Genomic DNA, 10,814 nt, shown 5'->3' with positions numbered 1-10,814 from the left:
TGTCATATGGTGTGACCAGCCACATACAAAAATTTGTGGTAGATAATTAAATTGAAACGGAGGTAGTATTGCATATTGTATGTATGTGAATGTGATGCATCAAAACCTTGAATTATTGGTAGAGATTAGAGAAAGCAAGGAGTACAAATTAACTCGAAAGTCCCAAACCATGTTTAAGCAAGTTGACAAAAAAGACAGACATTGATTGCACACTGAAATATGTCACGAGAACTCTCCTATTGTTAGTAGTGCTACTTGTAGAACTTTAAAGTTTCAGAAAATAGAGCATGTAAAGTTGGTTTTTTTCCTTAAAATTAAAGAATATATTCTGTTACTATTTAAAGTTCAATTTGGACTTGGGAATAAGACAAGTGCTACACATTTTTATCTATGTAACGAATGTTTTTGTAAGTTACTGTATCCACTTTCATTTTTGGATTACATAAATGGATCATACCAATATGATATACAAGTGTAAATAATTGTTGATTCTTTGCCAAAAAATAAGGGAGAGTGGCTAGGTTTTTGTTATTTCTTTTCTCAATTAAGAAATTGACACTCTTATCTTGTATGATTAAATGTTAATTGTAAAAAAATCAAGTTAATTGATAATCTCGATTAGAATTCAAGTATACACAACACACTATGTATAAAATAACATATTTAACTGACATTATATTCCTAATTACCGTCCTAATACTAGAATTAATCTAGAATATCCGATCCACATAATTTATGAATTATGCATGGGGTACGGATGTATACACGATTGTTGTACTAGGATACTTGAATTGGTGCACATGCATGCAGAGTCATGGTAAAAGAGTGTTTTCTTGAGATCTACAAAAATGGTAAATGAACTTATTAGCTTCTTTGTGTTCATTCCACATCATCTGCTAATATCTGTTCACAACTTTAATTTGTCAACGATGGGCAGACTCATCTAGTACAAATCGTCATTAATTCAAAGATTTCTTTAGTTGTACTACTTTTATATTATTGTTTCAAAAGCATATCTTATACACGTCACTGTTTTGGAGCTGAAGCAACATATTATGCTCCTAGCTAGATTATTCATTCACGTACAATGGATTATCAAGACACAAGACGTAGTATGGGCAACGGTAGAATAAGTACTCTACGCAATTTTATTTTATTTTATTTTATTTTATTTTTTAAGCAAAGCGTGATCTATAAGCTAGTAAGGATTGAACATTCTAACCTTGAAATGGTCACATTGAATTGAGATTAGAGATTTTTTTACTCTTTCCTCTACTCTCAAAGTGTCTAGCTAACCCGCGAAGTCTATTAGATTGTCATGTAAGAAGTTTTGGTCTAATATGGCATTTTATGTTCCCTGGCCATTCTAAAAAATATTCTACTTAATTATTAATAACTGCCTTTTAAATTGTATTCAAATCATATCTCCGTAAATCATCACCTTCTGTGACCTCTAGCTAAATATGGCACTGGGTTAGGCCGGCCCAAAACCCAGCACGACCCAACACAAAAAAAGCACAACACGACACAATCCAACACGAGAAAAGCACGACACGACACATGCACGGTAAAAACACGACATGGCATGGTACTATGTGTGTGGGCCGTGAGCTGCCTTTATTTGGGAGAGGCACGATAAGGCACGACACGACAAGGCATTGCTAAAATCAATGCAATTTTGCTAAGGCACACAAGCTCGGCACGGCCCAAGACAATGACATGTGGGCCTGAGTCGTACATGGGCCAACCTTTTGAAAACTTCAGCTTGGCACGACACGACACGAAACTCGTGGGTCGAGCCATGAGCCGGGCCTAACTAACCCCAAAGCACATACGTCTGGCGGCATGAGGCATGATCCGGCACAACCCATATCCATTTTTACCTCTAGCTAGTCTCTATACAAAAATTCATTGCTTTGCAACGTTTGTTAAGTGAAATTTTTCGTGATTTGAGGCAGCTAATTAAATTAAACATCAATATTAAATACAATAACCATGATAAACAATTTTTTTCTATTTAGTGACCATTTACTCCAATTGACTTTCCTTGGAATTGAGGTAAGCCATTTACAATCACGTACTCCGGATTTTGACATAAGAACATCCCATTGGGCGTCCTTGCCATTTATGAGCAACAAAGCCATTTTTAAATTGTTTTTTGGCTAGACAAACTAATGTCCTAACACAACTCGCGCTACTTTTATGTATTCATTGGTCAGAAATAATAATTTACATGAATTAAATAATGTTAAGTTGAATAACTACAATGATTAACATGTGTAACCAACAAATATAGTTTCAATTAATTAGTTTGTATTGTGAAAATTATCAAATTGCGAGCAAGAATAATTGAGAATCTTGAAGGTAGTTAGGTGAATAGTCTAAGTACAGTACAGCAATACAGTTGGTGTAAGCTTAAATGATTAGTGGATTTTTAAGTAGCGGCCTCTAATGATGGAGCATATGGAACGAATATAATTGAACAAGTGACAATACCACCCAAAAATATATAGTCTCATCGGCCAATTTATAAAATTATAATGGCATTTATTAACATTGACTTTAAGTTCACAAGGTAGGTAATATACCCTCCATTTTACTTCCTTTCCATCATGATATCCTCCGCATGATATTATATACTTTCTCCGTTATTTAATATATGGAAAAAGATATATGCAGCCTTAAGGGTTGCATATAAAAAGCTAAAAATGAAAATAAAAGACAATAAATAAACATTTATTATACCGATTTACTCGTGAATTGTCGATAAATTCTTAACTTTATACTAAAAAAGAAAGTATATTAAATGCTTATATGCAGCCTTCATAGCATGTAAACTGCAATACATACATTTTTTTTACAATAGTTAAGAAAAAGTGACCTTCACATAATATACTTTTTTGGCCATGTGATGAGCTTAAATTAGGGTAATACATTTAAAAAAGGGGTGAGAGGTTTCAATTAAAAAACAAAATCTAATTATTGTGTGTTGGAAGTATTTTGACATTTCTATATTAGAAAAGTGTTGCAAATTTTAAAAAATGGAGGAAATATATAATTATGTAAGGTTTATTGTTACTTAAAAAAATAAAGTTAATTAAACATCTTACTTCATTACCATATGGTTATTACTCTTAATATGATAACAAAATAACTATTTCATTCATATAAAAATGTGGTAATGATTGAACAACAAAAAAAAAATTAATAATAATAATAACAATCTAATATATTAGACTTATTTTGATTAATAAAAAACGAGATTTGTCATTTCTTTTTTGAATTAAAAATTTAAATTGTCACATAAGCAAAATTAGTGAATAAGGTTTGGGATTTTAAATCAAGCATCACATAAAATAAATAAAACAACAAAAAATAACTTTAGGATTAAAATTAAAAAATTATCTTATGATATGAGGAATTTTATCCATATATTTAATGAATGATCTTCATAAATTTACAAAATTTTAAATTAAATAAAATGATTTACTAGAACCGTGCATCGCACGGGCTTACATCTAGTGATAATAATAATAATGATATTTGTAGGTGACTCAAGTGGCGATTGTAAACCATTCAACTAGCTAAAAGTTAGAGAGTGAGAGATAACTCAAGCGGTTAGAGCTCCCCTATCCATTATAGAATATGTTGAGATTGATTCTCATCATCTTTAAGTTAGGATAAAAATTATATATTAAAATTTATCATACGGAGTAATAAAAAAATAAAATATGAATTATTCATAATGCATAAAGATAACTGTATTACCTTACATAAATACCACAAGCATAGTATGTTAACTTATAATTGTGATACATAAACATTGTCCACTTAACTTGAATCAAATTCGATCTACATTATTATTCTTACGACTCTGTGTAAATTATAAACATCGTTCACTTGTATTGGACAAGAATATATACAAAACTTTAATCTATACATTTTCAACCACCCCATCACAAAACAAGGCTAAAAACCCAGGTAAATTAATCATCTAATCCATCTCAAAATCTACCATTAACATTTTTAAAAATAAACTAGTTAAATAAAAAGAAAAATGATTTTAAAAAAACCCGAAATCCTAGAAGTAATGGGTCGTTCAAGTAAGAGCAAAGTTCGTAAAAGGTTGTGAAAGAAAATAACAAAAACAGGGCTTATATTGCGCCTTAAACTCCTATGTTATCGAGTACGGAGTATTTAACAAACTTCCTCTTCTTTCCTTAATCAAATCTTAATCTCTTAATAATCAAATTAAAAACATAATTATAATTATTAATTATTTATAATAAATCAAATTTCAATTTCTCTTTTACAAAATTCCTCAAACTCCCCCACCTCCACCTCTCTTCTCCTTCTCCCTCTCTCCCACGTTTACCCAGAATCTCCCTTCCTTCTCTTACCCTCTCTAAAAACTCCCCACTTTCTCTCTCTAAAACTCTCCATTTTTTTTTTTTTTTTGTATTTTATACTCTAACCGTTAACCCCCTCAAAAATCGGCATTAAACGCAAACACAGCTCAAAGCGTCGAAAACACCGAAACAAAAAAACCAATACCAGTTTCTTTCAATCAACCGACAATTTTCGATTCTTTCAAAAAATTTAATTAGAAACCCAATAAGATTACATTAATCTATCCGAAAAAACATAAACCCAGTTTATAGTTTTTGTTAGTTGTTGTCCTGTTTGATCATAGGATGTGTTTGGTTGGAAAATACTCCCTCTAATTTTTCCCAGTTTTTTTTTTTTTAATTTAATTTTCTAGAGAGAGAAAGTAAATTATAGAGAGAGAAAGGAAAGAGAATGACGCAAAAACGAAGATTATTAACGTTAGCAGTTCTTCGGAAGTTTCTAACATGCTCCATTTGTACAATTGGATTATTGGCACTCTTCTCTGTTCATGTCCCCCGTGTTCCTAAGCTTCCTGATCCCTACAAACTTCCCACGGTTTTTTTCTCTCTCCTCCTTTTTCTTTTTCTTTATTTTTTTTGTAAAAATAATGGGTGTAATCAAAATTTAAAATTTGTTTTATTGTTAGTTAATTTCCATTAATGATTGATTTCTTTCCTTTGAAGAAGTATGACATTAATTTTTAATGGGGTGATAATTTTTTTTATTTTTATTTTTATTTTTTTTTATTATTTATTTATTTATTTATTTTTTATGTATAATGATGGGTAACTTCTAAAAGTGTATAATATTTAATTTTTTTTTTTTTTTTGTTTGTTTGGTAATTTTGTTATAACAATCTAATAAGTAGTTTATAGTGTTGTTAGTGATTATGGTATATGATGAATGATAAAATCAGGGGTCGAATCGTGTAATTAGTGTTTGATTTAAGCTTAATATTTCTATTTTAGAAGGTGTGGAGTGTATGAATTGTTTTTCCATTAACTAATTGGTTATAGTTTTCGTATTTGCAGCCACATGAAACTAATTTTCCGAAATTAAAGGCTGAGCAAGAGCTTGTGCTTGAAAATGCACCTCCAAATATAGCTAAACCTCCACTTTCTTCTTCACAGAAGGTATGTGATTCCTCACCCCTTGTCTTTTTCTAGTTATTACATGTGTCTGGAATTAGTAGTCTACTAGTCGCGTTGATAGTGTGATTTAAACCAGTAATGTGACAACTACGTGATAATTGGAATCACATATGGTTTGGCATTATTTTTGTAATTGATAACTGATAATGATATTGGTAAAGTGGGATTTTATCTGTAATTGGCTGAATGTGGAGAGCTGAAATTTCTGAACCATCTGTTTGATGCAAAGAATTTATGCTCGGTTTTTCATTTTTTCACTCATTTAGAATTGACAGTTCATTGGTGCCAGTGGGTTATTGGACTATGACAAATTATGGAAGAAGCCTCCTAATCGCGATTTTATACACTGTGTCGAGCCTAGCAATGTTTATACACGTAAGGAATTGTTCTTTGGTTTCCCTTGATTTGTATGAATCATGTGAAAGTATTAATCATTCATATGTTTGCTATTGTTTTTCACACTTTTCAGCTCCTGTAGAGTCTCAGAATTACCTGCTTGTTCACACTAATGGTGGTCTTAATCAGATGCGAGCCGGGGTTTGTCCTCACTTTCTTACTCCTCGGAAACACTACTTAATAATATTGTTTATTTTGCCTGAGTTTGTCCGTGAAAAAGAACCATATTGAGATTATGTAATTGTTTTAGTCTGATGGTATGCCAAAATTTTAAATATATGATTGCACTAGAAGAATATTTTGTAGGCAAATTTGAAGTTTGATTGGTACCATCAGGATCAATAGCTTATTGATATTTCATTCAATTCTTCAGATGTTCTGTTTTGGTGGACACTTTGATTGAACAACTAGCATATGTCTGGTCCAGGTCTGGTACTGATAGGCTTATATGGTTGATTAATTATGAAATTCTGTTTATTTTCTATATGTCTTTGTTTATCATGAGTCGAGGGTTAGCTGTCATCAGTCATTTCCCTCTACTAATTTGAAGGAATAAACACCAAAATTTGTTTTTAATCTATGAATCAAGAACCGGGTGTTAGATATGCTTCAGCTTCACTCTTATTCTGCTTTTTATATATTTTTTTCTAGGACTTATTAGAACATTTTCTTATATTGTTTCGAATTTTGTCTTTGCTTATGGGTGATTAATCGCAAATTATCATAAATTTCATCATCTTGCTGATAGTGTATCATCCCCATATTTACTATCGAACTGTAGTTAATCTTTCACACCAACCTTAGGAGTACTTTCAAGATGAATGGGTTGTACAGTTTTACTGTAGTTAAGTTTTGGGATTTATTTTGATAAATATTTTTACTCTTGAGATTTTACTAAATCTTTTGTATAATGCTGCGCATTTTCACCTTTTTATCTGGATAAATTTACATGAATTGGTGTTAAGAAAATGTCATTATCTCTTTTGAGTTGGGTAAATGAGAGTTTGACACCCATCACTTTCATGTTTGAATTTCAGATATGTGATATGGTGGCTGTGGCCCGGATCATTAATGCGACTCTTGTGATCCCGGAACTTGATAAGAGGTCATTTTGGCAAGACTCTAGGTATTCATTCATTGTCTTTTCTTTTTAATTGATATGACATCAACTGACCTGGTGCTTGAGATTGGAAATTCTGTCTCTTATGTTAATCTTCCCAAAAATTGATTGCAGCAACTTTGCAGATATTTTTGATCAAGATTATTTCATTAAGGCTCTGGCTAATGATATTAAAGTAGTTCAAAATCTACCTAAGGAACTTTTGACTGCTCCTAGAGCAGTGAAGCATTTTCGAAGTTGGTCTGGATTAGACTACTACCGGAATGACATAGCAAGCATGTGGAACAACTTCCAGGTACATTTCTCGTCTTTGTTCTGATTAACCCAGTTAGTGGGTTGCAAGACTGAAGAAACTGCATTGTCATGTGTAATTTTTAACATCTTTGAACTTTTTGGGGCAGGTGATCCGAGCTGCCAAATCTGACTCTCGCTTAGCAAATAATAATCTCCCCCTTGACATTCAGAAGTTACGCTGTCGTGCCTGTTATGAAGCCCTCCGCTTTTCCCCAAAGATTGAAGCAATGGGAAAAGTAAATTTCTCTGAATAAGTTTATGAATGCATTGCTTATACAGTATAACCAATGAAATGCAGTATTGAAGTTTAACTTTTCTTTCTTTTGTATAGTTACTGGTGGAGAGAATGAGGAATTATGGCCGTTATATTGCTCTGCACTTACGGTATGAAAAAGACATGCTTGCATTTAGTGGATGCTCCCATGGATTATCTCATGAGGAAACGAATGAGCTCACCACGATTAGGTAAAGCTAAATTTCCGCTGCAATTTTAGAGGAATCATTTACCATTGCTTTACTGGTGCTTTATACTGATTTTTAATCCTAGCTTACGAAATTGATGTTCTGCATGTTCTTGTGAACTCGAAGGCATAATACAACACATTGGAAAGTGAAGGATATTAATGCGACAGAACAAAGGATTAAAGGGTTTTGTCCCTTGACTCCAAAGGAGGTTGGCTTATTTTTGTCTGGTCTTGGATTTCCATCTGACACTCCGATATATGTTGCTGCTGGAGAGATATATGGTGGTGAATCTCGCATAGCTGAATTACGGTCTCGTTATCCCATTTTGATGAATAAGGTATTCCCCCCTATTATCTGCTCCTAATTATTACTTTTGTCTTCTGCCTAGATATCTGGTTGCACATATTTAATGTCAGAATGAGATATGAGTTAGGGAGAAAGAGGTATGGATGAGAAGAATCAAGTGAAGGGGGATTCTGAATGTCTGGGTACAATGCATGTATACAAACACGCCAGCTATTATGAAACTTGGAACTTTTATAAAAATTAAATAATTTAATTTTGTTGATTTATTTATTTTATTATTCTGTCTAGACTGTCATGTTATGATTGTGCTTATGGGTTAAGTGTCTGCTAATCCATATTAACTGCGGAATGTGGATAGAAGAAATATGAAATCTTCTTTTGTTAAATGTGAATTATTAAATATCAAGGAATGCAGAGTATTTGTGAGCAAATGTTATTTACAATGTTAAACTTGAATTACTACGGGTTTATGTTGATGTTATGAGTTCATATTATTAAGTTCTTGAGGATAGGATATACTCTTTCAGATTTGTTAATGGCTTACAGTGTGAATCATCCAAATTGTAGCTGGTAGGAAGTTGGAAATTTGGACTTTAATATGTCATTGACTTTCCTCTTGGTCATTTTCAGGAGAAATTAGCATCTGTAGAAGAATTGGAGCCTTTCATGAATCATGCATCTCAAATGGCTGCACTGGATTATATTGTTTCTGTTGAAAGCGATGTGTTCATTCCTACATACTCAGGGAATATGGCAAGGGCTGTTGAAGGTCATCGCCGATACTTGGGTCATAGAAAAACAATTATTCCTGACCGGTAAATTTCTTTCTAAAGCCCTATTCCTGGGGATATTTGTTACAATATGTGAAATTCATTAGTTATCATGTTTTTCACAGGAAATCTCTTGTTCGTTTGTTTGACAAAGTTGAGCGAGGATCTTTGAAAGAAGGGAAGAACTTGTCATATCGAATAATTGAAATCCACCGAAGAAGGTAATGTTATAGATTACAACATCTTTCCTCTGAAAGTCAGTTAGTTGCTTAATGAGTCTATGGAGGCATTGATAAAGTGGTACATAGATAAGTATATTACATAGTATATACATGGATTGATGAATACATACGGAGTAGATATTATGTGGAATTCAAGTCTCATCTGCAATTACTGATGTTTGGTGAACTTGAATAGGCAAGGGTCGCCGAGAAGAAGAAAAGGTCCAATTTCAGGAACAAAGGGAATGGACAGATTTCGTTCTGAAGAAGCATTTTATGAAAATCCTCTACCAGAATGTTTGTGCCAGAGTCAAGGAGCATCCTTACATGCAAATACTTCTGCTGTCAAATAGCGACCTGCAGTACTGATCTCAGAGTTATACACACAGACACATTTGCTTTAAACTGCACAGGCTGAATTTCCATACATTAACTCACCGTAGCTGCAATATCTGACGACAGCAATCTGATTCTGACTGCAGTTCCAAGTGCATGTTCATATGAAGCCTGTATAAATATGCTGCGAACATTCTCTGTTCTTTTTTTCTGAGATGACAAGGCTAAGCGAAAGGAGAATCGGGTGCATTGTTGGGATATACGGCCTCCAGTTTTATTAGGGAGGCAAAATGTGTACATTTACTTTAACAAGGTAAATTAAAGGAGGAAACAAAGTTTTACTTATTTCGAAAGGGAGGAAAATCCCCCCAATAGGGATACTTAGCTGCATCTGTGCAGTTTTTCATGGGTAGTTTGTCAGTAACATATGCGGGAATTTACATGTATATTCTTTTTGTTACATTAATTATTTATATTTACATCAAATGAAATAAAAGGTTATACTTTCTTACTCTTGTACTTCGTATATCGAATATTTAGGCAGCAAGTTTGTACAAATGTATGTAATACTCAACATTTTTTTTAAAAAAAAATAAAATTACTTGCATACTTTTGATTCAGAAATCTAAAATGCATTAATTTACAGAGAGGTGGAGTAAAGAAAAATTGGGTGGAGGTAAGAAAAAAAAGGAAGATAAGTAGGAGAGAGGGAGCAGATTGATGGATTAAATGAAGGGTAAGTCTCTAAAGGTGGGTTAAATGATGAAATGTGTGTGCCAAAAGTAATAAGAAAAAGTCACATTGAAAGATTATTTCACAATTATTTTTGATACAGAAAAATTGGCAATAAGAAAAAGTCACATTGTTTACAATAGAAAAAATCATTCTAGTTTCATGGAAATTTTTATGGATATCAAATCCCTTTACTTCACTCAAACATTTCACAAGTGGTTCCTATGGAGTTGTTACATAATTTCATTGGTTATTAGGTACTACTTGGTACAATTGAAAGCTGAAGGTAATTGTTTGATTGTCTTTTAACTTTCATTTAATTCACCACATTGACACACAATCTAAGAAAAACAAATTAGAGGGAGTAAAAGGATAAATTACTAATAATATACTCAGTATTAGTACTTCGTATTACTTATAAAATATAAAAATGGTCTTATCCAATACAATTCACTATACAAGCTCAACATGACACGAGAGATATGTCAATGGGCTATGGAATGTACATGAAATTATAAGCTCAATATGACATAAGAGGCATGTCAGTGGGCCATAAACTGTACATGAAATTACATTTAAAATTTTGCATAAGAACGATAAATTGATTTGCATTATTTAACCGGCATTTAAAAAA

At 32.5% G+C, this 10,814-nt stretch overlaps 1 protein-coding gene across 1 annotated transcript; it reads left to right on the top strand.

The window, feature by feature from the left end:
* The first annotated feature begins 4,307 nt into the window (after nt 1-4,307).
* On the top strand, nt 4,308-9,959 carry LOC145585334 (O-fucosyltransferase 7-like). The gene is made up of 12 exons (XM_081642041.1): nt 4,308-4,944; nt 5,421-5,522; nt 5,816-5,915; nt 6,010-6,077; nt 6,974-7,062; nt 7,171-7,351; nt 7,458-7,586; nt 7,682-7,815; nt 7,939-8,152; nt 8,752-8,936; nt 9,017-9,112; nt 9,309-9,959. The coding sequence occupies exons 1-12, from the start codon at nt 4,801-4,803 to the stop codon at nt 9,463-9,465; spliced, it is 1,599 nt and encodes a 532-aa protein (XP_081498167.1). The 5' UTR covers nt 4,308-4,800; the 3' UTR covers nt 9,466-9,959.
* Nucleotides 9,960-10,814: the final 855 nt, after the last annotated feature.

This window comes from Chenopodium album, chromosome 16 (genome assembly GCF_948465745.1).
Source record: "Chenopodium album chromosome 16, dcCheAlbu1.1, whole genome shotgun sequence".
Taxonomy (NCBI): Eukaryota; Viridiplantae; Streptophyta; class Magnoliopsida; order Caryophyllales; family Amaranthaceae; genus Chenopodium; species Chenopodium album.
Note: the sequence above shows the minus strand (reverse complement) of the source record. Positions and strands in the feature narration are given on the sequence as shown.